Source organism: Filobasidium floriforme (assembly GCF_021052385.1).
Source record: "Filobasidium floriforme strain CBS 6241 chromosome Unknown HD553scaffold_12, whole genome shotgun sequence".
Lineage (NCBI taxonomy): Eukaryota > Fungi > Basidiomycota > Tremellomycetes > Filobasidiales > Filobasidiaceae > Filobasidium > Filobasidium floriforme.
The window spans coordinates 516,687-542,453 of record NW_025763633.1 but is presented as its reverse complement, the minus strand read 5'-3'; the positions used below and the strand labels follow the sequence as shown (position 1 = coordinate 542,453).

The window sequence follows — 25,767 nt, the reverse complement described above, 5'->3', positions numbered from 1 at the left end:
TCGACTACTCTGAATACTACTACCTACTTGCACTTGCCCTCCCACGCGTTTTCACGTGTCAGGTTTGCCTCGCTCGCTCGCTCGCTCGCTCGCTCGCTCGCAGTGGGAGGAGGGACCCCGCCGACCCTCGAAGTGGAAGTGGGTATATCCTCGATCAACTAGGTTCCTCTAACTTCTCTGAACCGGATAGCTCCAAAACTACAACACAGGTCTGATAGCGATCCAAGATCAATATGGCTAACGTGAGTTGAGATTAGAGTCTGCAGAATGAGTACGGGTCAGAGTTGACGCATTCCATCTTCTCAACAGCTCAACCCGTGTGTCTCCGATCCCTCGATTTGCTATATAACACTCGACTGACACTGATACCTCTCTTTCTGTTGCAGTGGTGATGAAAAGCTCGTCTTCGAGTCCTCGAACTCGATCAAAGTCGTACGTATCGCCATATCTGCCTGAAAGATTGCATACGAGAGGTCTCGTTCTGCGCGGTATGAACATTACCCGCGACTACCATCTGGCTTGCTTGAGCCAAATAGATGGAGGGACCTCTCCGTCTCGGCTAAAAGCTCTGGCATAAATGCGTATATTCGAGGAAAGTGGAAGCTCACTCGTGAACGTGTTGCTTGTCGCTTTCCTCGAGAATAGTGTCCCACATGTGAGTCTGCTCCAAAGAAGCCATCTTACAAGACATCGATGTTGACACCATGCCATATGACGTGCTTTGCCTACTTTCAGTCGAGTCTATGGATCTGAAGGAGGATTTGATTCGAGGGATTTACGCCTACAGTACGCCTAGCCCCATCTCGTCGATCGCGTTCATCTGGCTTATCCTCATTCCTTACGCTAGACTTCGAGAAGCCTTCTGCCATCCAGCAGAGGGCCATCAAGCCTATCATCTCCGGTCGAGATGTCATCGCTCAAGCCCAATCCGGTACCGGTAAAACCGCCACCTTCAGCATCTCCGTCCTTCAATCCATCGATACCTCAATCAGGGAGACGCAGGCGCTCATCCTCTCGCCTACTCGAGAGTTGGCCGTCCAGATCCAGAACGTCGTTCTCGCTTTGGGAGACTACATGAACGTGCAGTGTCATGCGTGTATCGGAGGGACCAGTATTGGTGAAGACATCAAGAAACTCGAGTACGGCCAGCATGTTGTCAGTGGAACCCCTGGGCGTGTTTTCGACATGATCCGAAGGAGGAACTTGAGGACCAGGAACATCAAGGCGAGTTTGGTGATCTGATGCGAGACTTCATCCTTAGTCGCTTACGTTACCACCCGCTCCACGTTGACGGATTCCAGATGTTGGTTCTCGACGAGAGGTGAGCAATGGACCTCTCATCAAATCCTCATCTTTTTACTGATCACAATTTCAACAACATAATCCAACAGCGATGAGCTGTTGAACCAGGGATTCAAGGACCAGATTTACGACATCTACCGATACCTCCCTCCTGCCACCCAAGTCGTTATCCTGAGTGCCACTTTGCCTCACGATGTATTGGAGATGACCCAGAGGTTCATGACCGACCCTATCAGGCAAGTTGTTCTCAGTTCATGGATAGCGCACATTGTGGCTTGAAGCTGATCTCAGTCTCGTCTGGTCAACCAGGGTCCTGGTTAAGCGTGACGAATTGACGTTGGAGGGGATCAAGCAGTTCTTCGTCGCCGTCGAGAAGGTTAGCCGCTTCGCACAACTTGATATACCCGGGATCAGGAATGCTCAATAAGCTTCTGGCATCGTGTAGGAGGACTTCAAGGCGGAGACCTTGTTCGATCTTTACGACACGTAAGTCGGTTTCAACGTTGAGAAGCAGAACCCGTCACAGGTATTTACAGTGATTTTTGTCGCTTGCATAGCTTGACTATTACCCAAGCTGTTGTCTTCTGCAACACCCGTAGAAAGGTCGACTGGCTTACCGAAAAGCTTCGAGAGGCCAACTTCACCGTCAGCAGCATGCACGGAGACATGCCTCAGAAGGAGCGAGACGCCATCATGAGCGAATTCCGAGGTGGACAGTCGTATGTGACGGTTGTTGCCATTGGCTCCATGCAGCATTCAGCTTACTTAGATATCGCGTTTCTTAGGCGAGTCTTGATCACGACCGATGTCTGGGCTAGAGGAATCGACGTTCAACAGGTGTCTCTCGTCATCAACTATGATCTTCCTTCTTCTCGAGAGGCTTACTTGCACAGGATCGGTCGATCCGGTCGTTTCGGCCGAAAGGGTGTCGGTCAGTAACGAGAAAAGATTTACCAGACTTTTCGTTTTCAAAAGCTGAAATTTCTGTGCATTTGCTCCAATACTCAGCTATCAACTTCGTCGTAAGTGCTTCTAATTCCAGCCGAAAGCTTGAGTGATTCGCTAACTATATCTTTTCCATGCTCGATTCAGACCGTCGAAGACGTTCGTATTCTGCGTGATATCGAGCTCTACTTCTCGATGACTGTCGATGAAATGCCGGCTGGTGTCGCCGATCTCGTTTAGATGGAACAATGCGGCTATTATTTTACCTGCTTCAGTTCGCCACATCACGGCTTGGCTGTTTCGGCACCGATTGTACTGTTGAGAATGGATATCGATTGTGACGCTCTAAACCTTTCCGCCTTATCACCTATTGAAGACCATTCGGATGAGAAAGAGTTCAGAACGGTTCGATCATCTGGCCGCGATCGTTGGCAGGATGGACGCATTGTATTCCCCGGATTCCGACGAGCCAGATATTGCATCACTTCTCTCGAGAACCGTTTCCCCATCGTCCGAAGTGAGTCCAAAAGTCAGCGCGCCGCCGCCAACTTCGGAAAGCAGATTTGATTCAAGGCAAGAACCGTCTGGCATAATATAATGTCCCAAGATGTGCTAAAAGGTTGCGCTACCCTCTCAAAGTGAGCAGATGTATGTGTGTGAGGTCTACAACTCAAGAACGAAGAGGTAGCCTTTGTGTTTCTGTACAGCATCGGTGACAGGAAATGGAGAGACCCAGCCATGAGATTCGCAATTAGTGCGGTGCTTGGTAGGAAAGGTGAACGCAAGATCAATAAACTAGTGTATATTACTGTTCTGCGTTCTGCGAAGTCAGGCAATTCGAAACAGAAAGGGTTGTTCCATCGCTGTCATATACACTATTATACTATTATCATTGTAGCATGTACGAGTAGGCATGCAGCGAATGAGGCGACGAGTCCTAGTGGCTTGCAAAGGCGTTGTGGCTCTCGCTTGCGCTGCTGTCTTTCCCGCCAGTCTTCGAAAATCTTGTACCTATTGGTCTTATAAGGTTTGATGGCTTTTCCGGAAGCAAATCGGAAGCAAGCGGATGCAACAGCTTGTCGCGCGAAACGGGATCCGCAAACTATATAAAGGTCGCCCGATCATCCTCAATCGCCCAATCGTCAAGCGTGCCAGACTCAACATTCACCTTCACTTCGATCATCATATCCTGCACCGTCCGCGACCGTCGACTCCTCGAGATCGATCAACCACAATCGTTTACACTATCACTCGGGTTGTGAGTCCCTTTTCTCTCTCATCTCACGCTGCGAGCCTTTCACACTTACACACGCGTACACACGCCGATCTCGTGCAGGCAATCATGTTCTTCCAAAGAATCCGCACATTCTTCTTCGGTCCTACTCCCACTTCTGCTCCCGAACCCGCGGCCGCACCAAGACTTGGCCTTATCGTCCTTCGGGAAGTCAGAGCCATGCGCAAGGAGTTAGACAGTCTGAAGAAGAAGCGTTCGCGTCGTCGCAAGCGGAGACTGCTAGACCCGGCATCACGCCGATCGCCGCCGCCGTCTTCTGAGTCCGAGTCCGAGTCCGAGTCCGAGTCCGAGACAGACGAAGAGGACACCCGATCGGACCCCAGCAGTCCCGTCGGCGAGTCCGAAGCCGAGCGACCCGACCCCGCCATCGAGTCCTCGCCTCGGCCTGTCGTCACCTGGCCGGGGATCTGCGCCATGATCGCCGTCGTAGGTTACGTCACCGTCGAGCTTCCGTTGCTCCGGTCGCTTCGCCTGTTTTGCCACCGCCCTGGCAGAGACACCTTTGAGATCGTCAGGTCCGTATTTGATCGAACCTTCTATTCGATGTTTCCGGGCATCATTTTTCACCGGAACAAGGGGATTTTCTGGCTTGGCGGAACACCGGCTCGGGAAGCGCTATATTCGTCCGATCGGAGCTTAGCGGCGTCACACCACCTCGTCGTCGCTCTCCTCGGGTGGGTCAGAAACGACAACCCGCCGACTCGATCGAAACTGCTCTTCGCATACGTCGGCATGGTTTCGGAAGCGACAGGGACAGAAGTAAAGGCTCAGCTACCTCGACCTCAAATCCCCGTATTCGACATACCTGACGGGCATCTAGGAGATATTCCTCAAATCCTTCCTTGCGAAGGCGGAGTTCAGGCGGTCGTCAACTCACGGGGGATGATTACGCGAGACGGGACGGCTTGGGAGTAGAAAATCGTAAGCAGATAAGCATCAAGTTCACGAGACATGTCTACATGGCTTAACCACATTTGAATATAGCTTTCAACCACCTTGCAGATCGAGATCGCGATATCCGTCGGTGTTCCGTTGGCTCTTTTGTCTTTTGTCTTGTCGCGTTGTCAGCTTGCATCCTGTCGTTCTTTTGTCCTGTCGTCATTCTGCGCTTTTTGTCTTGATCGTGGTATGAGTATATGATTGACATTAGAACGTCGGTCTTGCGTTATGATGATTCCTATATTCCTAATGGGCGAAAGCCGAACTCGGTTCTTCGGTTTCTACCACACAAGTCATCGAGACTGGATTGATTTTGATCATGCCTCAGCCGTTCTTTACGATCAAGGCGCAAGATCCATGGTGGAGTGAGTTCGAGTACGTTGCGACATGTTCCGACAGCAACTGAGGTGTGTGATACCATCGAATTAGCGAGCGCCCCCAAGCCCAAACCCGAACCCCCTAAGAAGGCCGAGCCCCCTAAACCTACCTTCGGATGGCCTGACAAGGGATACTACGATATCTACCCCCCAATGCCCGTCGGTGCGCCTTCCTCGCTCGCTAGCAAGTTTGCAGTGGGGGACTTGGTCACCTCTGCTTCCCCTGCTGCGAAAGCCAAGACAGACGACGCCTTGAAATCTATCGCTTTCCCGTCGTACATGATCCCCGAAGAGATGAGGACCTCTTGGAACGCGTTGAGGTGTTTGGTCGAGGGGAGAATCGCGGATAAGGATGACCCGGCTCTTTCGGCGAGTATGGGATGGGCGATCGCTGAGATTGCGGAGGACTCGACCAAGAAAGAGATGGCCAAGGCGAAGAAGTGATATGATGACTCGAAGTGAATCGAGAGTGAGTACCTGTACATCGGACGTGATGGCATCCGATTCACTCACAACTCCTGCGCGTGTAACTTATTCTGTGATCGCAGTGCTGAGTAGATTCGACTCCGGCGACTCAACCGTCGTGGCGAATCCGACCGAGATTGTATAAATCGAGTAAGAAGCTAAGAAGAGGCTGTTTACGACAAAGACCGGTTGCTGGGTGCGAGATAGGGTGACGTCAGCTGTTTGGTCACGTGACTTTGATAATTACTGATAATCCGATCGAAAGCTGTACTTCTACGATGGACTATGTGTTGAGGCGATACATGAAGCCAAGTGATACCTACCTATCGAGTCTCGGTCAACTAGGTGAAACCGTACATCTCTAATCCATTCCATGTCGTCTCAAACTTAGAACGAGGTCGTCGTGTGTGGATTGCAGGCCCGAAACTGACTTTGACATGACGACAACATCAGTACATCCCGTGCACAGGTTCGGGAACAGGTATGGCCGATCGTTTCCCTCAAAACACATGGAGTTCCGAACGCGAGGTCCAAGCGGCTCGGGAGGTACTAGGTCACATCGATCAGCTCTTCTCGACACCCCCAACTTCTGGCGTGACCTAGACTTGTCACAAACTCTCGGCGACAACGAGACTTACGGTCATACGGGATGCGTCAATGCTCTCAGTTGGTCTCATGATGGATCTCAGTTATTGAGCGGGTCGGATGATGCTCGGTAAGTGTCTGGTGCTGCTTATGATCACCACGCAGCAGCATCGGACTAACGTTACTGTGTTAGACTTTGCATATGGGAGCCAGACGAGGACACCGCACCAACAGCTCAAACACCTCACCCGCTTCGTCTGAAGGAATCTGTACAAACAGCTCACCGGGCCAATATCTTCTCGGCAAAATTTCTCCCCCAAGCAAATCATCCAACCATAGCTTCTGTAGCTGGAGATAGCCGGGTCATGGTCTACGACGTAGAGCGGCTTGAGAGAACCAATAGTGTCGTAGACGAGCTGGATGGTCGAGTAAGAAGAGCTCGTAAGACTTTGGCATGATTCTCGCTCAAACTGATTCTGGGTTATTAGAGCGGTTCTGGGGTCAGAGAAATCATGTGTCATACAGATCGCGTGAAAAGGCAAGTCGGATACGGAAACTCGAACCGTGTTTCCGTGGCTCATGCTTGACTCCACTCAGAATCAGCACCGAGGATAACCCACATGTCTTTCTGACCGTTAGTGAAGATGGTCAGTGGCAGCTGTGTGCGCATGGTCAGGCATCAACCTGATCTTCAGAGCTCTATCAGGGACTGTTCGTCAGCACGATCTACGAACGCATCATCGCTGCCGAACAGGACCAGGCCGTGGTACCAACTGTCCTGTACCTCTTCTCGAAGCCCCCGGTGGCATAGAGTTATATACACTCAGCGTCTCGAAACTCAATCCATATCTCTTTACGGTGGCTGGGACCTCGGAATACGCTTTTCTCCAGGACAGAAGGATGACGAGGCAGATCACGCAAGAATGGAGTCACCAGGTCGATCCCGATAGTCAAGTGCAGTGCGTTCGACGGTTTGGCCTGCCGCCGGGAGAACCGGGAGTTACAAGGAGAAGTAGATGGGGATCGCCAAGACACATCACGGCGGTACGGATGAGCCCCGATGTAGCCGAAGATGTGAGTCTGCCTTTAAACGAGATGCCTGGGGATCGTGCTGACATCCGTGATTGTCTTAAAAATAGCTCATAGTCTGTCAGTGTCTTACCGTGTCGAGGCGAATGGTCCGAATGCTCCACTGACGGCCGTAGTTCTTTCAGCTTTCTCCGGGTACGGGATTGCCTTGTACTCTATTCACGACAATCCCGGACTCGGAAACCGCTCCTCGCAAGATGTTACCTCGGATCGCCAGAATCGGAACGTACTCAAGGACACTGCCAACGAGATAGGACCTTCCGAGACCGGTGCATCGGTGACAGGACCCATACATAAACAAAACGACCAAGAGGTCGTTCCAGCGACAAGTACGACGATTCAGGATGATATGGAAGTTGACCCAGTAGCTCTGGGTACTACCGCTCCGCCAGCTCAGGCGGCGTCTCGACAATATCACTTGAGTGATTTCCTCCTGGACAAGAATCATGACCGTCCACTGTCGCCGTTCAGATCGGCCGATGGAACCGTAGAGACTGAATCACTGCCCGAGGATACACCAAGCCAGAGTGACGATGAGGATGTCAGCGATGACGATGACGACGATATGCAGGCGGATGCAGTCGGTGTTGACGGACCCGATCAATCAGGCTGGGCGGGAGTGCCGATCGTCTATCCCCGGTCGACATACAAGGGCGCACGAAATGTGGAGACCGTCAAGGATGGTAAGTCGGTCCCCCGCAAACAACCGTATACTGCATGTTGAATTGCTGTTCTGGGATCCCATGCTTGTCAAGTTTCATTTGGCGGGGCACGAAGCGACAAAATCTGTAGCGGTTCCGACGACGGTAACTGGTTTATGTGGGACAAGACTACGGGCCGACTAGAAGGCATCTGGGAGGGAGATGAATCGGTCGTGAACGGTGGGTCAATCTTGATAATCCAGCCACATTTCGGTATCCATTCATCTTACCGTCCTTACAATCCTGCAGTTGTGGAACAACACCCTTCCTTGCCGATCTTTGCGGTCTCCGGCATCGATTCTACCGTCAAGGTAATTCGCATCGAGCATCCAGCTTGGCTGCAAAGATTGACCATCTCAACAATATTTACATCGCTTACAGGTCTTCGCTCCTCTTCACGGGTATAACGGCCAGAGCAAAGGGAGGTTACATCATGCCGACGAGATCATTGATTCCAACAAAAGGCCCGAGCCATCGCCTGTGGGGTACAGTATGCGCCAATTCCGGGCTCTAATTGAGAGTCGTCTGGACAGACAGATGGCAGGCGGGGATGACAGCGATGAAGAGCCAGAATGTCGCGTCCAGTAATAAGATAAATAGAGAGATTATCAAGCAAGCCGGGATTCTTTACATTGGCAATTTATCGCTGCCCATTGCGCTTCGACGCGACATGTCACGGTCCGACGTGCATGGCGTTGCGATTCTCATCGGCGGAGATGAAACACGTAAGAAGCGATGGATATAGTAAGAGATCGACAAGCTCGTAAGCTGAGCGTGAACACGCACTCGAAGTCCGAGGCCAGGCCCAGCCAAGGGACAAGCAGACTTGCCTGTGTGTCGAGCGCGTCATCCTGAACAAATTCTAGGAGATCAAGGATGAAGTGGTGGGTCGACTTGATAATCCGTTCACCAGTTGGGGCAGGACGCCTTGGGTTGGAAATGTGTACGATGGAGATGCCCTGCCAAAAGGACTTGAAGAGGGCCTTGAAGATCTTCCTCATTAGTTTGTAATGATCCCAAGGAGGGTCAGTACAGAACAGCTGAGTTGCCCTCGCAGAGGCCTGTGTCAGTACTCAGTAGAGGGAATTAACAAACCTGTCGGACCACAGACAAATGGGAGCCTTTGACGTTCTATCTGAGAGGTCCCACGATGACGATCAGCGCAGCGACGTCGACCCAAGTGAGCTGTTGCTGCTGCACTTCAATCCAAGCCGGTGACGCGACCGGGGTGCCAGAGTGGATCGGCAACTTGGGAGTCAACAAATCATTGGGAAACCTGTAGAATCCAATGTTGCTCTCATGTCTGGGGTCTGTTGCCATCAGGTATTCTTTCCTCTCCTTGGTTGACATGCAATTCCCAATGACGAAGGGATTATTGGCGAAAGCAGGGTTCTTGGCAAGGGAGGACCTCTCGGCAGAAGAGGAGTTGTTGGTGGGGAGAGAGGGGGTCATCCTTGCCAAGGACTGCAGTGGTGGTGGCGCTTGGGCAGGAGTCATTGGAAGCATGCTGGACAATGATCCGCCCACAACCAAGGCTTTAGCTCGGCTCAGTCAGGGCCTGCATTGTGCGCCTGGGTCGCCATTCATCCGCTTCTGGACTTCCGTCGGATCAGCTTCTAGTCATTCCTATCTTTAACCCTATACGAAGTCAAACGAGGTATCACATCGGATACGGAGGATTGTAATGTTCGATCAACCATTCAATCGTCGGATAAACGCCATTCAATTCGGCGGTCGATCCTAAAATTCTTAACATCTCATCACCGAAGTTGTCTCGAGTATACATCTCAAGGCCTTCTATTCCCTCTTCCCCTTGACCTTCTTGGCAGCATGCTCGCTCCTGACCCTGCTCTTCTTGGCCTTGCTCTTGTCCCTAGTTCCGCTCAACTTCTTGCTCGTACCCTTGACATCGAGCTTGACCTTGTCTCGCTTGTTGGCCATTGCATCCTTGAGCTTGGCCGACTGCTTCTTGGCCGCTCGCCGGGCGAGACGCGTAGCGTCGGTCGCCTTGAAAGCCTTTCGCTCGTCCTTCGAGAGCGTGGCGATCTTGTCCCCCAGTTTAGGATCCCCGTGAACCTTGACGATCGGTACGATAGGAGCCGCCTTCTTGACAGGCACTTTTCTCTCGGATTTGACGGGCTTGCCATTCTTGCTTTTGGCATCCTTCGTAGGAACCGGCTTGATGTCCCTGCCTCCCAGCGCGGACGGTAACGTTTTGCAAGGCTGAACCCGTAAGTTTCGTTTAGCGTGCCTAAGCTTGTTCGACGGTAGCGCCAGGACCTCGTCGACGCTTTCCCGTTCCTACAATTGGATTCGAGCCAAGTCATCGGGCGATCAGTATCTGACAGTCATATCATTGAACTGCCGCAACTCACATTGAAAGCGACGTAACCGAAACCCTTTGCCATCTGAGTTTCACGATCTCGGATGATCCTCACGTCGAGCACATATTGGCCGCCCTTGGGCTCCGAACCCCTCTCCTTCTCAACAAGAGCCTCGAAGAACAACCTCAGATCCTCCTCCTTGGCTGCAGCGTCCAAATTGCCAACGAAAAGACTGTTCTTGACATCCCTTCCAGCCGTCCAGATTTCACGTCGAGCAGGAAGGGTGGATTTACCTTCAGCGGCGGCGGCCTTGGAGATACTGTCCAACGTCGGTCGTACGGCGTCTAGACGGAGATGACGATCTTGGAAGGACGAGTTGTTGCCCTGGGCGATGACCTGGGTAGCAGCTTCATAAGGGTCCATGATAGGACGGACGTTTGATGGTCGATCTGGAGCGGGATGGGCAAAGACGACATAGGCGTTGGCGGATGCTACATCCTTATGGAACTACACGAATATCATTTGGTATGATTGAACGATTAGCGACTTGTTAAAAAAACCGGTTTTGATTTCGAACCCGAGGCCGACTCACCTCTCCCTTCATGAAGGCGACCTTTCGCTTCTCGCCAGGTTTGAAAAACACCTTGCCGTCCCTCGCCGGATTATCCTCGTCATCCCTCTCCGCCGTCCTTCTTCGCTTTCCACTCCTGGCATCCCCACCCTCTTCCTCGTTGTCCTCTCTCCAAGCCTTGGCCCTCTCCTTTTCTCGCTGTACTCGTCGGTTCTCTTCCTCTTGAGCGGTAGTTGCGGGAGCAGCGGTAGGGTCTTCTTGTTGAGTAGTAGGAGCAGCGAAAGCGATCGATCGGAATCGAATGGACTCGATCGAAGCGGTCGGAACGAAGGAAAGGAGATGGGCTTTGAGTTGATTTTGCAGGGACTAAGCGAGGTATCAAACGAAACGCCCGGTCAGTCTTCAAGCCAGGCAAATGGCTCTCGCAAACTCAGATGGATACAACTCACTTTGCTCTTCAGGACCTCCACCGCAACATTTCCTACGAATACCGTCCGTCTATCCCGATCTACCAAGCTCTCACCCTCGGGTACGTATTTCGTCTTCTTCACCCTCCGTTTCTTCTTGTCCGCCTTGCCCGGGTCGGCATCGACGGTCATATCGGCTGCCTCATCTTCCTCTTCGTCTCCCGACGGGGCTTTGTCGCTCATATCCTCATCCTCGGAATTCGCATCGACTGCAGCAGTGCTGGCATCGGCGTTGGGTGTACTAGCAGTCTTGGTTGCGTATCGTTGTTCGACGGTATCATCGTTGTCCTTATCATCCTCAACCTCGTCCTCGTCCCTATCCTCAATTCCGCTAGCGGCAGTTCTCATGGAGGACTTTCCCTTTCCATCCTTCTTCTTTTCCAATTTTTCCGCCTTGCTGAGTTTCGGTGGACGTTCCTTCTTGCCCGCTTTCCTCTTTACGGTCCCATCCGCGTTGAGCTCGGCCTTGTCCGTCGACTGGGAGATGTCGTCGGCTTTCCTCTTGGACGCTTTCGAGCTCTCGGCGGTAGTAGAGGAGGATGTGGAGGCTTGAGGAACTTGAGCGATGGGAGTAGGGGCTGTAGCGAAGGACGCCTGATTGTCGTGAAGAGCAGGGTCAGGATCAGCTCAGAATTCGTAGAACCATGAATGGTGCCGACTTGCACTCTTCGCAAACACGTCGTCTAGTTCCTTGTCGGCAGCCTTTTTGATAGAGAACAGGGACATGATGGCACCTGATGTGGTTGTATATGTTGTTTTGATTGGAAAGACTGAGAGAAGGGTCGATCTGCATGAAACGCTAGGCAAAAGAGCTCGAGTTGCAAGTCACTCGTGATGGGTGGGATCTCTAGGAGATTGCAACTTTATCGACGGACATCGTTCAATCGTGGAAGGATGGGGAATTGTTGAGATGTCCGCCCTGCAGCCCAAGATGCCGTAATAACAATTGCTTCCGTAATTTAGTCCCGGTGTGAACGAGGTACATCATCAACAGCAACGTCATACCGCACAATCACGTTCACATGCAACAGCAGCAAAATGCACCTCTATCGACATCTCGACACGACCTTTTCCTCTCCTAATCTTGCCATTCCAGGACTTGCTCTTCGAGTCAGCTGTAGACAAGTATCAGGATGCCGTACGAAAAAGGTGAATACCGCGACTGTCGGGGCGAGACGATGTGACCGCTGACCGCCTTTCGACACCCTGGCGCAACTCAGGATCGCTCTTTGCTTGTAACCCTGCCACCCAAAGGCTGGTCTCGACCAAGATCTCTGCCGATGCAAAGGGAGAGAAGATCGCCTACGTGAACGGGAGGACGGTCATCGTGGGTAGCAATGCTCAAGTCGGAAGACCGCATCGGATACGGTGCTGATATTCCGCTCTCGTTTCATTTGCGAATGATTTCGCATTCGCTAGATCCGAGATCTGAATGTGAGTACATCTCAAAAGTTGAAGTCATCTGCGAGGAAAATCCTTATGACTGACTGATATCTTATCGTACCTGTAGGACCCCACTAAATCCGTATCATACTCCCGTAGGTCTGCATACCTTACCCGATCTCAAACCAGCGCCACTACCGCTAACAACTCTCTCATTCACCGTCTGCAGAACACACCCAGCCGACGACCGTAGCCCGTATCTCCCCCTCAGGCTTCTACTGCGCTTCCGGTGATATCAGCGGGACAGTCCGCATCTGGGATATTGCCGGTACCGATCAGACCCTCAAGCTCGAGACGAAAGCCATCGGAGGGAGGGTCAACGATCTCGCTTGGGATGGGGAGAGTAAGCGGATGATCGCCGTCGGGGATGGGAGGGAGAGGTTCGGGAGTGCCTTTTTCGTCGACGGGGGGAGTAGGTGAGTCTGGGATTGTTCTGTTGTTCCGAATCACGGGTCGAACGTCGGATCGAGCTGATGTCGGCGGTCGTAAACAGCTGTGGAGAGATCCAGGGTAGTTCCAAGGTCAGTCATGACTGGGCGAATCAACCTGCAACACTGCTGATCGTGGCTTGTGACGAGGTACAGGTCATCAACGCTGTCAGCATCAGGCATCAAAGGCCTTTCAGGGCTGTCACCGCTTCGGATGATGCCTCGATCGTCTTCTTTACCGGTGTACCTTACAAGAACGACAAGGTGAGTAACAAATATGTTTTCTATGCCAAGCCACGTGGGTCATTGAGAAAAGGTCTCTCGTGGCTCAGGTCATCCGAACCCACACCCGATTCGTGCAAGACGTCCGCTACTCGCCCTCGGGCGACCACTTTGTCTCGGTCGGATCTGATGGCAAGATGTTCTTGTACGACGGAAAGGACGGGAGCACCGCAGCCGAGATCGTTGCTAGTCAGGGAAGCGTAGTTAGTACAACTATGATATTCGATTTGCGATGCTCTAGAGCTTTTGCCTGACGACTGCGGGATGACTAGTTGGGAGTATCGTGGTCGGGGGATTCCAAGCGGCTCTCTACCAGCTCAGCGGACGGCACCGTCAAGATCTGTGAGTCGGAACGATATGTATACACAACAGCACTGTCGGCTCATCTCCATGTTATCGTACAGGGGACGCCGAGACCAAACAGGCAGTGCAGACGTATACCATCGGTACCGACGTCGCCTCTCAACAGAACGGTAATGTTTGGGTCAACGAGAACTCGATCGTCTCCCTCGGCTTGGATGGGACGCTCAACGTCATCGATCCTCGTGTCGATGGGAAATGGAACAGGATCCATGTGAGCATCTTCGAACGGAAGAGGTCTTGACATGTCTGCCAAGCTCGCTGATGCTCTCTTCAAATACGATCGTGTCGTACAGGGAGCACCCAAGGCTATCAGCTCTAGCGTATTAGCCAACAAGCCGGAACCTACGTTCTACACTGGATCATTCGACGGTTCAGTCCGAGCGTTCGAGTTCCCCACTGGGAAATGCTCCGCCGTCGAGGGTAGCAAGGGCGAAGGCCAAGTAACCGGCCTCGCATACGATGAGAGCGTCGAGGATGGCAAAGTCTGGACCACTGGATGGGGGGCCGCTGGTGGTCTCCAAGCTATCAAGGCTGGCACCTATGAGTAAGTGGAAGGTTCGCGATCCTGATTTGCTGGAAATCAGCAATGCTGATGGTTCTTGTTTGACACAGCGCCTCGATCGCTTCCAACAGCGAGATCGACGGATCAAAGGCCATCGCCGCTTCTGCTGGTCGAGTTGCGGTTGCAGACGTTTCGGGTGTGACCATGTTCGAGAATGGCAAGAAGATCAACACCATCAGCGTAAAGGAAGGTTGCTCGGCCGTCGCTGTCAACGGGAGTCATTTGGCATACGGGGGGAATGTAAGTACCTCGTCTCGGTAATAACGCGAATCGAACCCGTCTCGAATCAGCTGACGCGCTTTCACCTTGCTTTACAGGATAAGAAGATCCACCTTGCCTCTGCTGACGGTGGTTCGGAAACGATCTTTGACGACTCTCGAGGAGAAATCATCTGCTTGGCTTTCTCACACGATGCTAAATACCTGGCTGGCGGAGACGTAAGTTTTCGCTGCCCCGTCGCACTGGCCAGTTGCTTATCGAATGTTCTGCATATACAGAGCTCTGGTCGCATTGTGCTCATTGATGTCGCAGCCAAGAAGGTAGATGGACGGGATGCTTTGTGATATTACCGTGCCGGGCTGATCTGATCGTCGTGCTCGCAGACTATCGTTTCCTCAAAATGGACCGCCCATACAAGTCGAGTGAATAGTTTGACTTTCAGCCCGGACGGGCTTCGTATCGTATCCGGAGGTCTCGATGAGAGCATCTACATCTGGTCAGTGGAGAAGACCCTGAGGAACGTCCCGATCAAGGTGAGAGTCGCAGTTGGTGAGAGACGGTAGTGGTCGTTGGCTGATAATACATGGTCAACCCAGAACGCTCACGCGGGAGGCGTCAACGGAGTATCATGGCTCGATGCGACAACTATCATCAGTGCCGGTGCTGATGCATGCGTGCGAACGTGGACCGTTTCTGGACCATGATTCGATGCTCCGGGGCTTGGTCGCGCGTGGGACCCAGGTTGACAACCAAAAACGCAAGTCCAGACGCGAGAAAGCGCTAACAAGCGCGGCGAACCCCCGCAACTGACGACGTCTGCCATTGGCTCTGCCCTCTCACGACTTGTCGATAGCATGTGCAGTCGTGCTCGTTGTCGGTGTTGTATTCTCTGCAGTAATGCACAGCCATAAATCTACCTTTCCGATTACCGAAGTACATTGGAGATAGGGTTCTCGTATCTGAGTTAGCGCAATGGCTGGAGGATCGTGCGGAACGGGTGACTGTGGCTTCCCTCGAGCTCGGGATACAGTTCAACGGTTCGATGCGGCGTCCCGCTTCACGCAAGTTGTCACCGGATTTGGCCAGCATAGTTCGGATTGACAGGCAAGAACTGGGTTGATGCATTCTGCTGGATCATTGTTCTGCCTGAGGTTGGCGCGGAAGCCATGACAATACAGATCACGTCGCCAAGGTCAGGGAAGACCTCGCTCAGCCAATTTCTGCAGAAGCCCCTATCGCAGTCAAAACCTCAGGTTTTGGCTGGAAAAGTGTCAATCGTACGCGGCCGACGATACCCTCATATGATCATGATCAACAATTGAGTGATCATCGCCTGCAGGATGCAACGTGTTTTCCGCTCGGACGTGGATCGCGCGCGGGTTCCGCCACTTTGTTTCACCTGGAAGCGATCTCTGATCTCTGATCAAAGGATCTGCAAGCTGCAAGCCTCATATACAAGCAGGCCGGAAGGAGTCATCGCATCGTGTCACCTTGTTTCGGTGTAGTATCCATCTAGTTCAACCCGACAAGGCGGAGGCAGACAAGCTTTGGCTTGCGTACCAAGAGATTTTCCTAGCGGTCAGGAGAAGTCCTGGCAAGAATTTCTCAATGATCAAGAGACTGGTTCTACGGTGGGGGTGGTTATTGTCCTGCGCAACTCTGTCCGCATCCGAGCGCCCGTTTGAGGAGGCAAAAAGACTAGTCTTAAGACGGAACCGATGGGATGACGATGATCGAGTCGGGATTGATAATCGATGGATAGAGCATTGATCGCCTCGGACCACACACTTCTACTACGCTGAGTGAGGAACCAAGTACCGCGCAAGTCGCCTCTGTCAAGCTTGGCGATCTGTGTCTACTCTTTGCTCCGCCAGGCCGGCATATCATATCACCATAAAATAAGCTACCACAAACTGAATAAGTATAAGAATGATATCTACATCTCGACAGTATGAGCAGGATATACTTCCGGTAAGTGAGATTGGTTACCGCCCATGACCCAAAAACCTAGGAAGTTGGCTTATCATTCCGTCTTGCTTTGCTTACTGAGAACAGTAAGGTACCTGTTAACCGTCGCCAAAACTAAGGAATATCAACGCTAGGTCCTGGGCTATCAGCGACACCGCTTATCATCGAATGCGGAAATAAACACGTCAAGGAAAAAAAGGTCAAATACAAATCTGTCCCATCTCCGACTCCGACCTCCTGCAAGCCATTCTTCTTTTGCGATACAATCAGGTCTGGCCTCGACAACAACGGCCGCATGCAATCATCAGGAAAGAGAAGAACGCTTAAGATCTGGTCGGAGTTGACGAGTTTCGATGAGACGAAACGACGTCGACGATGATATGGTTGATTCAGTAGATGACGAGACGCGCTGGAACACGGATCGCCGATCTGAGATCTGGAAGGATTCTCGAACACGTCAGAACTTCTAGGCTGGAGACCTTCTTTGAACATTCCTCGGAGCGGGAACCATCGAGAAACCTGCGCCTAACGTTCCATTCGAGCGCCGTCGGAAGTAAAAAAAGGCGCCGCGCCTGCGTTCATAACTCACATATCGTCAGACCTAATCATGGGAATATCGAAGCGGTCGATTGTGCGAAGCCGCACATTGGTGCCAGCGATCTAGGATCGATCTACGGAGATGGGAGGTCCGAAAGAGGTCGTCAGAAATCGGAGTGACCAAAAAAAAAGCCCCGCCCTAGAGTCGCCAACATGCAGTTGGCAACTCTAGGACGGGGCAAGACAAAGTATATCGCGAATATCGCAAAGCAGAAGACGTTCGAATGAGAACGTCGTAATGAGGATGACCTCAAACGACGTCTCGATCGATCGGAAGATGAATGAAGTGGCTCGAAGCGGTTGATCGACCAGCGACCTTTACGCAATCGGGATGGTATAAGTTGAGACCGGACACCCGCGTTCGGCGGTCTTTCCAGAAGTCCGGCATTCCTGAGAGAGCGATCGCGACGGGATTCTTGTCGCTCACGGACCCTCGAAAGCACGGGCGGACGTGTCGAAGAATGTTCCCGTTGACTCGACAAAGGTCGAAGCGATGCGAGAGGCCGAATCGGAAGGAGGGTGCTATCATCTCGGTCGCTACCGGTCGGCCCGTGAGAAGGGAGCCTCAACTGTTCCCGCCCATTCCTGGGTCCCGGGTACACACTGACGGCCCTACCACTCCCCGGGATTCGGCCCTTTCGATGGGGAGTGGGTGGTAGCATAACTCGGAAGGCGTTCACAAAACACGCTGGGTAGCGGGTGAACCCTCGTCGTCCTCGGCTTCGATCGCTCTCTCAAGCATGCCCGGTCTCGGTGGTATTATTGGTTGGGTATAAGTGTAGAATCCACCTCGGCCTTGTTACGTTGTAGTGAGGTCCGACTCGGTCCATCCTCAAACAACGGCCGACGGGAAAGGGGTTTGGATCGGGGTATGCAGAAGAGCAGTCGACGGATCTCGTTCGCCGAAGAGGAACACGGAACAGGAAGCAGTCGGCCACGTCACCGGTCGACTCACTTGACGCCCCGATCCTCGTCTGTTCCCATGGTCTTGTTGCAAGGTCGCCATGTTAAGTCGCAGAATTGGAGCGCTCAAATGCATACCCGACCTGATCCTAAATGAGGATCGGAGGTCCGTCGACTCCCCAGCCCGTCCGAACTTCTCCATGTGTTGGTTTCGCGACGACCAATACCGGAGAACGGAGTTCGGACGCTGTGATCCTGACGGGGATCCTGTAGCTGGAATGGTTTCGATTGTTGCCAACGGTATGTTGAGTTGAGACGAGCCGCCTCGAGTTTCTCCTACTATTCGGTCTCCCGTAGGCTCGACCTAGCAGAAGGAGAACGGACTCGAAGCCGTGAAGTCGTGGGAGACTCACTCGAGCACTTGCTTGGCCAAGTATCGCTAGGCTTCGTATGACTCGAAACACAGCACATCTCGGGCGCCTTGCTGAGGGCACCTAAACGCCTCTCCTAAATCATATCTTGAGCCAGAATCCCAGGCTACGAGGAGCTGTCAGGGCCATGACTGGATAGTGGAACGAGGGACCTATTGGCTCCGAGGAGGACGCCAACCGGAGACGTGTCGATGTACTGCGATAACGTGGCTCTAGCTCAGTCTCGACTCCGCTTCTGGCAGGGAATGAACGGATCGACCGCGAAACGTATGCCTCATTGGCGTCCATGGCGAAGGAGGGGTAGAATGATCTCCAAGTCGATTCGATCTGAGTCGACGGTTTGACTGCAAGAGCGAGAGACGTACGGTCAGCTGGCGAGCCTTCATTCGAACGGGGAACAGACGAACGGCCGAGATCAAGAAGGTTCTTACAGGGGTAGTCCAGGAAATTGTGGTAAATTCGACGTAAACCAAAGGATGGCGGGAAGGTCCGGTGCGGACGAGGCAGTCGCGTTGATTCAGACCGGACGTGCGACTGCGAAAGAGAGAACCCGGAATCAGCGGTCTACTCATGAGCGGGGAAGAAGGTATCACGAAGACACTCACAAAGACGACGAGAGGGCGTGCGATGCAACAAAAGGTCGGAAAAGAGGGCGATTTGCAGGGGAAGGAAAGGAGACGACGATCAACGGCAAGAACAACATGTCGATCGGCCGCGAGAACAAGAGGGATGAAGGAGGTCGGGATGACTCACGGTGTTTACGGAAGGTTGTTCGGGGTTCTTGCTTGGGTTGAAAGGGTTATAGATGGGAGGTGCTTCGAACAGCAAGAAGAGGGGAAAAGGTAGAGAGATTCTTATATACGAGAACGACACGACGCGAGGCCAGCGGGCGAGGCGAAAACTTGCCAGCACAGCAGCACTCGTCGACTCGTGGGAAACCGCCAACTGTCTCCCGATTCGCCGACACCGTGGGAAACCACTTCCCGATCGGGAAGGTCAAAGCGACAAACAACAAGGAGAGAGAGAGAGGGAGAGACCCCTCGACGATCCGCGGATGCAGCCGGCGACTGCGAGAGATCGAGGGACGACTGCGGGATGGGGCCAACTCGCTTGACGAGCCAATGGCGAGCGAAGGAGCGGGCGAGGGTGGTTCGCTGTGAGTCCAGCAGTCAGCGGCCAGCCTGGATCGGTTCGCCACCTTCGACCCTCATATATCAACGACCTCGCTCTCCGACATTCCTCTTCCTCTTAACCCTCGTCGACATCAACTCATAACAAATCTCCCGGACACCTTCATCATAACAACCTCCCTCCCGGACACCTGTAAGTGATCGAAAAGGTGGTTATGAGACCGAGAGGGACTAACTTGCGTCCCCGTTCTCACAGACATAATCGCGGATACCTATAATCCTGTAAACCATCATACTCTCGTTCTCTCTCTCGGTTTTCGTAATCAACCACGCTCGCTTTCACGCTCGCTTTCACACTACCTTCTCGATATGGACCGACATGACGCCAATCCCTGGGCAAAGATGACACCTCCTAAGTTGAAGCTTCCTGCTTTGCCCGAGCTGCTACCACCCCCGCACATCTCTCCCACCGCGAAACCTCAGGGGGCCAAGACCAGGCTTAAGCGGTTCATCAACAAATTGAAAGGAGGTCGCCAAGTCGTCGACGAATCCGCCGAACCACCGGCAAAGAGGAGGCGCGGGGATCGAGAAGCCATAGTCGTTCCGTCCTCGCCCCTTACCCCGCCGCCACCTTGCTCGTCGGTCTCGGCTCCACCGAGCTCCCCGTTGAGTCCCCCGCCGCTGTTCGGATTCGGGACAGGGACCCCGCACGAGTTCCGGTTCGAGGACAAGGGCAACATCGACAAGGGCAAGGGTCGAGCCATTGCCTCCCCTTCGCCCAAGAAGGTCAAAAGGAAGCCAGTCCCGGCGATAGACGACCCAGTCCACCCAGTCCCACTGTCGAAGAAGAGGAAGCACGAGGACAGCGATGCGGACGGTGACAGTGATGCGGACGGTCCCAGGCCGTTTCAGAGGAGGGTGATCGATTTCGATCGTCAACCCGAAGAGGTCGTCCCTGCCGACGTCGAGAAGCAGATGGTCTCTGTCGGCGTACAGACATCTAGCGAAACCAAGTCGGTTGGGACCACCACTTCTTCGATCCAGACGTCGTCTATCGGCGTCAATACCTCTCTGGGCCAAACCTCGTCTATCGGGATCAATACCTCTCCGGGCCAAACCTCGTCTATCGGGATCAATACCTCGAGTCAGACCTCGTCGGTCGATACCTCGATCGAAAATTCGTCCATCGAGACGACCTCGTTGGACGGGACCGGTCCCTCGATCATCGATATCAGCGATGACGAGACCGTGGCTCCAGGGGAGTCGTCGTACATCGACTACGGCGAGGACGAGACCGTGGCTCCAGGGGAGTCGTCTTACATCGACTACGGCGAGGAAGAGGACGCGACCGACGATGCGATCGACAAGCTTGAAGCACGGGTGGATAAACAAGCGGAAGAAATGGCTCTCTTTCGCTTGACGGTCAATCCACCATTAGGAGCGCATACCCTCTTCCTCGACTTTCATGCAGAGCTGAGGAGGCTTCTTCAAGCAAGGTCAAGGGCCGAAGCGACTAAGGCGATCGAAATTGAAGCGGTTGCGAAACTTCGTGGGACAATCGATCTCATCTGGTGGGGGACTGAAGTCGAATGGCCCGATGTTGCAAAGGCCGGGGATGTTGCAAAGGCTGGGGATGCCGCAACGCCCGGGGATGTCGCAACCTGTTACCCCGGCGATGGCAAGGCGTTTCTGGACCTGGTCGCAGCCCTCTTCGCTTACTATGATAACGATACTGGTACGTCCTCTCGCTCGATGCACGCCTAGCAAGAAAATCACTAACAAAGTGTACAGCTCGGACTAGAGTTGATGTGATTGAAAGCATCCCCGCTGCAGTAGCCGCTATGGGTCGACCGGGTGCGGTGATCAAGTTGTCGGGCGCGGGCCCTTTCCCGGATAGCTACGTCACGACGTCGGGATCGGACTCCGAGGCGCTTTTCCACCCCGTCAATCCCGACAACGCTCACGGAGTCATCAGGGGAATTGGCCTATAGTCGGATGGGGGCGTGGGAGACTCAGTATAGCTTTGCGATTTTGCGATTCGTTATCTGGTTGTGATCGTCCGATATAATTCTCCGGTTCGGCCGTCTGGTTGTGTCATGATATACATATATATATAGAGAGAGACAGAGAGAGAGAGAGACAGAGTCTGTCTAATTCAATCACAAGTACAGCCTCATAGCCGAAGCGATCGCCGTCTCCTGCGGGCAGTAAGAACATTTCACGGCTCGTCGTCTGAGCAAACGTTGGCGGATGTCAGTCCGAGATCGGTGATCGACGTCAGACTCGACTCACCCGTGTTTGCTCAGCTTGGTCAAACTGTCCTGTGCGATGGTATGTCCGCACGAGAGCATCTTTGGCGGGTTCGAGTCGGTCGCTTGTTCTTTCGAGACGGGGCATGCAAAGACTGAGTGGTAGCGTCGTGACAAAGGTACCGGTAGTTCCATCTACGGGATCGTGACGGGGATGTCGGTATCAGCGATCGTGGTTTCCGGAAAGGGGATTGGCGCAAACGAACACTCACCGGCAACTCTTCCCACGTCCTGACCTCTCCCAGCCTGTCTTTCATCACCTTTCTCGCCTTGTCGATCTTACTCAACGCCCCGCCCGCTCCGAGATCGACGACCACGCTCAAGGGATCCTCTCTCGCCCACCCGTGTAGTCGGCAGAACTCCACCTTGAAGAGCGGGACGAGGGCTGGTGGTTGCAATGACGGCGACAAGAGGTCGGCGTAGGGGCTCGTCGGTAGTTGTGATGGCGTGTAGAGAAGGGCGCCGAGAAGGTGGTAGATTTCTTGTTGATGCGACGACACTATATACGGGTAAAGGTGATCCCGAGCATATTGGAGCGGTGCCGGGCAGTCATTGTGCGGGTTGGTGGTTGACGAAACGGAAGGGTCGAGCATAAGCTGTATGAGCCGGGCTCGGTGGAGGTAGAACATCAATGGAGAAGGATGAGGAGGAGCCGAGAGGAAGTCGTGATGCTTGCTCGTCCACCTAGTTTCGCCGTAACAGGTTGCCTTAGTGCCTTCCTCCGCACAGAGTCCGGATCGATGGTATGGACTCACTTGAGAGCAGACTCTACGTCTCCTCGATTCATGTCATCTATCGTGGCATGTAGCTCTTCACTCAGTCGTCTCATCTCCTTGTTGAAAGATATCCCTGTTTCCTGTATAGAGGCATCACCAGGATGATCACGTTAGCATCGACAGCTTGGATCTACTGCAGCGATCTTTCGACCAGATACTGACTCTGCAGAGCGTCTCGGCAGCACTCCAAGCACCCTTCCTGACCATCGTCTCCAGGATCACTCCATCCATGGCTCTGCGGCTCTCTTCGGAGGAGAAGAGAGGCGGGCTCGGTACGTCGTAAGTATTCGAGATGGCAGCAACCTCGGACTCAAATCCCTGCAGACCACGATCTTGATACAGTCAGCTCGGCGTCGAAGCTGATATATGACCGTGGACGACAGCTGTACGCACCTTGTCGATGGCTTTTCCGACTTTTGACAGCCCCCCGTACCATTCCTTCAAACCTTTCTCCACGTCGACCTTCTTCCCCTCAGCCTCCTTGATGAGCGACTTGACGACGTTTTCCACATCGATCCCATCCTTTATCTGATTCTCGGCTATTTCCAATGCCGATTCGAGGTCGGATAACGTAGTTTGAAGAGGCTTAGATTTGCCTTTCGAGGACGAAGCGGAGGATGAGGACGCTTTGGAAAGGGATTCGAGCTTGAGGAGTTCTTTGAGGATGTCGTCTGCCATCTCGATCGCGGAGAATGATTGGTGATTTGAAAGCGATGCAGGGATCTTGCCTCGTAAATTGGAGAGCTAGCTGATGGTTGCTGAACGGCGCCGATGGTATAGTTCAGACGGTCAGTGCACTTCAAGATACAAGAAGTCTAAAGGTGAGCTACGAGTACAAACAATTAGCAGAGTAATCGATCACTCGTACTCGATATCACTCGATAACCGGCGACGTCCGTTGGGCTATCGACCGCGGGTGAACAACACATGACGAATCACGCGATCAGCCTCCAGCCCAGCTCCCAGATACAACAACGTCGCAGGCAGTGGTATCAGCAGTATACGGAACGCCTCACGACGGTCTCGACTTGCTACACTAGCTACACTAAGCGGTTTCAATGATCTTCTCGACACGGAAAACGTGCGGGATGGTATCGATCGTGTGGACTTTGAGACCCCAGGACGGGGAGCTCGGATGCGCTTATCTATCCGTATAACGTAAGAAATGCCGTTATGACAGGGTCACCCCTTTTTTGCGCTTTTTCCCATTCTCGCGGTCCGCGTGCCCCGCTTTACGAAGCTTCGGCCGGGTGCTTACCGGGTTTGACCTTTGTCATTCATCTCAGCGGCTGAGGTTATCAATCGACTCTCTGGCAATTCTGGCAAAATCAATCGTCAGAATCATCTTATATCTACTGGCTACTGAATCTAGCATCTGAACATCGACTACATTCAAGCTGGCTTCCATCAGCAAAGTCTCTTCGACGTTTACGAGGTTATCGACTGTTCAACGCTCGCTTCGCAACACCGGCATCGTCAGCAATCCCGCATTCAGGTCGAGGTGAGCCTAGCAAATTCGATGATTGCTGTCGCGAGAGAGTAGGATAGTGCTGATTGTATCAGCTCCCCCCCTCGCCTCAGATTGACATCGAACAACCGTCCGCACATACTCTTGAAAAGTATCACCGCATCCACCGCTGCCATCTCCTTGTACACCACCTCTACGGTCACTTTCGATACCAATAACAACATGGCTCCTATCCCTTCGGCCCACGGCGCTCCTTTCGAGGTGAACGAGCCTAAGTCTGATGGTGAGAAGAGCAAGAAGATGCACAGCCAGGTCGTCATTATCGGTAGTGGACCTGCCGGGCACACGTGAGTCGGTCGATTCGATTTCGAGCTCGAGCTCGTTCGCAGAGGTTGTGCTGATCCCATGTCGCCCTGTCCGATGATCAGTGCCGCCATCTATCTTGCACGAGCTGAGCTCAAGCCCGTCTTGTTCGAAGGTCTCATGGCCAACGGTTTCGCTCCAGGGTGAGTCTGCACGCGTTCACCTCATCGCACCTCTTTGGCTGTCCGAGCTGAACCTTTGTAAATCGGCCTTGCTTTATCTGCAAAACGACATAGTGGTCAGCTGACTACCACCACCGATGTCGACAACTTTCCCGGTTTCCCCGACGGTGTGAATGGAGGAGAGATGATGGACAAGTTCCGAGCTCAATCCGAACGATTCGGCACCACCATCATCACCGAGACCATTGCCAAGGTCGACCTCTCTCAACGACCTTTCAAGTACTGGCGAGAGGGTGAAGAGGAAGATGCCGATTTTGAGACGGCCGACACCATCATCATCGCCACCGGAGCTTCTGCCAAGCGCCTGAACTTGCCCGGCGAGGAGACTTATTGGCAATCCGGAATCTCGGCATGCGCCGTCTGTGATGGTGCGGTACCCATCTTCAGGAACAAGCCTCTCGCCGTCATCGGAGGTGGAGATTCCGCTGCCGAGGAGGCGACTTATCTGACAAAATATGGAAGTCACGTCTATGTCCTCGTCAGGAAGGGAGAGTTGAGGGCGAGCAAGATCATGGCGAAACGTCTGACGAGTCACCCGAAGGTTACCGTGCTATGGAACGTGAGTTTCAGTTCTAATTCGAAAGCCATTGAGAGTGCAGATACGTCGCTTCTGATCGAGATGCTGACATGCGTTTATTTTTGGGAGGTCACAGACTGTGGCGACCGAGTGTCAGGGTGACGGCGACCTGCTCCAATCCCTTGCTATCAAGAACGTCAAGACTGGCGAGACCTCAACATTGGACGTCAACGGTCTCTTCTACGCCATCGGTCACGAGCCTGCGACCGCCCTCGTTCGGGAACAGGTTCATACCGATGCCGACGGGTATATCGTTACGGTGCCAGGTACTGCCCAAACGAGCATCAAGGGTGTCTTTGCTGCTGGAGACGTCCAGGACAAGAAGTACCGACAGGCAATTACTAGCGCTGGGTCGGGTGAGTCGTGGTTGTCATTTCGATTTCGGGCGGCAGACCACTCGATTTCGATGTCAGATTTCGGCCGTCGGACGAGTCGCTGATCAGATGACACCTCGCTTTTGCTTTTCGGGTTACGACAATATAGGTTGCATGGCTGCTCTCGAGGCCGAACGACTTATCTCGGAGGAAGAGGCGGAGGACAATGAGATCCCGGCAGAGGAGAAGCATGTGCCATCAGAAGCTTTGACCGGTTACCTGTGAGTCGAGGGTTTGTCCTCCGACGACGATGTGCGACCGTGTCGCTCATCTGAACGTGTTACTTCTGCTCAGGGGTACGGACAAGGAGTAAAGTCAGGCGCATGGGAGGAC

The 25,767-nt window shown here is 53.2% G+C and overlaps 10 protein-coding genes across 10 annotated transcripts; 6 read left to right on the top strand and 4 right to left on the bottom strand.

Moving 5' to 3' along the window:
- Positions 1 to 184: 184 nt before the first annotated feature.
- Positions 185 to 2,718, top strand: HD553DRAFT_312262 (ATP-dependent RNA helicase FAL1). The gene is made up of 14 exons (XM_046180075.1): positions 185 to 242; positions 310 to 317; positions 387 to 432; positions 646 to 655; positions 736 to 786; positions 848 to 1,224; positions 1,302 to 1,321; positions 1,392 to 1,538; positions 1,612 to 1,678; positions 1,748 to 1,788; positions 1,860 to 2,021; positions 2,088 to 2,233; positions 2,311 to 2,324; positions 2,395 to 2,718. The coding sequence occupies exons 1-14, from the start codon at positions 234 to 236 to the stop codon at positions 2,485 to 2,487; spliced, it is 1,191 nt and encodes a 396-aa protein (XP_046036316.1). The 5' UTR covers positions 185 to 233; the 3' UTR covers positions 2,488 to 2,718.
- A 417-nt stretch (positions 2,719 to 3,135) lies between these two features.
- Positions 3,136 to 4,614, top strand: HD553DRAFT_42833 (uncharacterized protein). The gene is made up of 3 exons (XM_046184221.1): positions 3,136 to 3,505; positions 3,584 to 4,462; positions 4,526 to 4,614. Exons 1-2 carry the CDS (start codon positions 3,314 to 3,316, stop codon positions 4,454 to 4,456), a joined length of 1,065 nt encoding a protein of 354 aa, XP_046036315.1. The 5' UTR covers positions 3,136 to 3,313; the 3' UTR covers positions 4,457 to 4,462; positions 4,526 to 4,614.
- Positions 4,615 to 5,647: 1,033 nt separating this feature from the next.
- Positions 5,648 to 8,447, top strand: HD553DRAFT_312258 (WD40-repeat-containing domain protein). The gene is made up of 10 exons (XM_046180074.1): positions 5,648 to 6,037; positions 6,101 to 6,335; positions 6,396 to 6,445; positions 6,505 to 6,554; positions 6,614 to 6,981; positions 7,047 to 7,056; positions 7,122 to 7,679; positions 7,752 to 7,877; positions 7,947 to 8,008; positions 8,079 to 8,447. Exons 1-10 carry the CDS (start codon positions 5,760 to 5,762, stop codon positions 8,283 to 8,285), a joined length of 1,944 nt encoding a protein of 647 aa, XP_046036314.1. The 5' UTR covers positions 5,648 to 5,759; the 3' UTR covers positions 8,286 to 8,447.
- HD553DRAFT_324291 (uncharacterized protein) lies at positions 8,402 to 9,203 on the bottom strand (the record flags this gene model as incomplete). The annotated part of the gene is made up of 2 exons (XM_046181469.1): positions 8,402 to 8,758; positions 8,847 to 9,203. The coding sequence occupies 2 exons, from the start codon at positions 9,201 to 9,203 to the stop codon at positions 8,402 to 8,404; spliced, it is 714 nt and encodes a 237-aa protein (XP_046036313.1).
- A 101-nt stretch (positions 9,204 to 9,304) lies between these two features.
- Positions 9,305 to 11,851, bottom strand: HD553DRAFT_42781 (uncharacterized protein). The gene is made up of 5 exons (XM_046184220.1): positions 11,723 to 11,851; positions 11,105 to 11,653; positions 10,614 to 10,958; positions 10,073 to 10,528; positions 9,305 to 9,998 (listed from the first exon to the last, which is right to left on the bottom strand). The coding sequence occupies exons 1-5, from the start codon at positions 11,783 to 11,785 to the stop codon at positions 9,495 to 9,497; spliced, it is 1,917 nt and encodes a 638-aa protein (XP_046036312.1). The 5' UTR covers positions 11,786 to 11,851; the 3' UTR covers positions 9,305 to 9,494.
- A 256-nt stretch (positions 11,852 to 12,107) lies between these two features.
- HD553DRAFT_312254 (WD-repeat protein) lies at positions 12,108 to 15,284 on the top strand. The gene is made up of 16 exons (XM_046180073.1): positions 12,108 to 12,208; positions 12,280 to 12,386; positions 12,479 to 12,493; positions 12,570 to 12,597; positions 12,672 to 12,918; positions 12,996 to 13,023; positions 13,087 to 13,194; positions 13,263 to 13,415; positions 13,485 to 13,554; positions 13,617 to 13,786; positions 13,869 to 14,119; positions 14,188 to 14,377; positions 14,455 to 14,574; positions 14,635 to 14,676; positions 14,740 to 14,889; positions 14,953 to 15,284. The coding sequence occupies exons 1-16, from the start codon at positions 12,193 to 12,195 to the stop codon at positions 15,058 to 15,060; spliced, it is 1,803 nt and encodes a 600-aa protein (XP_046036311.1). The 5' UTR covers positions 12,108 to 12,192; the 3' UTR covers positions 15,061 to 15,284.
- A 776-nt stretch (positions 15,285 to 16,060) lies between these two features.
- Positions 16,061 to 18,958, bottom strand: HD553DRAFT_324288 (uncharacterized protein; the record flags this gene model as incomplete). Its single annotated transcript, XM_046181468.1, has 9 exons — positions 16,061 to 16,269; positions 16,403 to 16,419; positions 16,914 to 16,925; positions 17,349 to 17,443; positions 17,877 to 18,188; positions 18,238 to 18,263; positions 18,453 to 18,599; positions 18,659 to 18,789; positions 18,861 to 18,958. 9 exons carry the CDS (start codon positions 18,956 to 18,958, stop codon positions 16,061 to 16,063), a joined length of 1,047 nt encoding a protein of 348 aa, XP_046036310.1.
- Positions 18,959 to 19,532: 574 nt separating this feature from the next.
- Positions 19,533 to 21,376, top strand: HD553DRAFT_356286 (uncharacterized protein; the record flags this gene model as incomplete). Its single annotated transcript, XM_046183843.1, has 3 exons — positions 19,533 to 19,578; positions 19,642 to 21,120; positions 21,219 to 21,376. Coding segments are annotated over 3 exons (1,683 nt in total), but the record flags the coding sequence as incomplete, so codon positions are not given.
- Positions 21,377 to 21,429: 53 nt separating this feature from the next.
- Positions 21,430 to 23,148, bottom strand: HD553DRAFT_296652 (uncharacterized protein; the record flags this gene model as incomplete). Its single annotated transcript, XM_046178523.1, has 6 exons — positions 21,430 to 21,617; positions 21,678 to 21,829; positions 21,901 to 22,378; positions 22,450 to 22,550; positions 22,633 to 22,779; positions 22,864 to 23,148. The coding sequence occupies 6 exons, from the start codon at positions 23,146 to 23,148 to the stop codon at positions 21,545 to 21,547; spliced, it is 1,236 nt and encodes a 411-aa protein (XP_046036308.1). The 3' UTR covers positions 21,430 to 21,544.
- A 1,012-nt stretch (positions 23,149 to 24,160) lies between these two features.
- On the top strand, positions 24,161 to 25,659 carry HD553DRAFT_272685 (uncharacterized protein; the record flags this gene model as incomplete). Its single annotated transcript, XM_046177776.1, has 5 exons — positions 24,161 to 24,285; positions 24,367 to 24,444; positions 24,538 to 25,042; positions 25,137 to 25,416; positions 25,544 to 25,659. The coding sequence occupies 5 exons, from the start codon at positions 24,161 to 24,163 to the stop codon at positions 25,657 to 25,659; spliced, it is 1,104 nt and encodes a 367-aa protein (XP_046036307.1).
- Positions 25,660 to 25,767: the final 108 nt, after the last annotated feature.

Bases quoted from the DNA above. Each gene is read 5' to 3' on its own strand.
- HD553DRAFT_312262 (XM_046180075.1), top strand. The intron at 787-847 runs GTACGCCTAGCC...TCCTTACGCTAG, and splicing joins TCGAGGGATTTACGCCTACA to ACTTCGAGAAGCCTTCTGCC. The intron at 1,322-1,391 runs GTGAGCAATGGA...ATAATCCAACAG, and splicing joins ATGTTGGTTCTCGACGAGAG to CGATGAGCTGTTGAACCAGG.
- HD553DRAFT_312254 (XM_046180073.1), top strand. The intron at 13,787-13,868 runs GTGAGCATCTTC...CGTGTCGTACAG, and splicing joins GGAAATGGAACAGGATCCAT to GGAGCACCCAAGGCTATCAG. The intron at 14,120-14,187 runs GTAAGTGGAAGG...TGTTTGACACAG, and splicing joins ATCAAGGCTGGCACCTATGA to CGCCTCGATCGCTTCCAACA.
- HD553DRAFT_312258 (XM_046180074.1), top strand. From the start codon at position 5,760: ATGACGACAACATCAGTACATCCCGTGCACAGGTTCGGGAACAGGTAT. The intron at 6,038-6,100 runs GTAAGTGTCTGG...TTACTGTGTTAG, and splicing joins AGCGGGTCGGATGATGCTCG to ACTTTGCATATGGGAGCCAG. The intron at 6,446-6,504 runs GCAAGTCGGATA...GACTCCACTCAG, and splicing joins CATACAGATCGCGTGAAAAG to AATCAGCACCGAGGATAACC.
- HD553DRAFT_42781 (XM_046184220.1), bottom strand. From the start codon at position 11,785: ATGTCCCTGTTCTCTATCAAAAAGGCTGCCGACAAGGAACTAGACGAC. The intron at 11,654-11,722 runs GCAAGTCGGCAC...CACGACAATCAG, and splicing joins ACGACGTGTTTGCGAAGAGT to GCGTCCTTCGCTACAGCCCC. The intron at 10,959-11,104 runs GTAGATCGGGAT...TACCTCGCTTAG, and splicing joins TACCCGAGGGTGAGAGCTTG to TCCCTGCAAAATCAACTCAA.
- HD553DRAFT_42833 (XM_046184221.1), top strand. From the start codon at position 3,314: ATGCAACAGCTTGTCGCGCGAAACGGGATCCGCAAACTATATAAAGGT. The intron at 3,506-3,583 runs GTGAGTCCCTTT...GATCTCGTGCAG, and splicing joins TTTACACTATCACTCGGGTT to GCAATCATGTTCTTCCAAAG.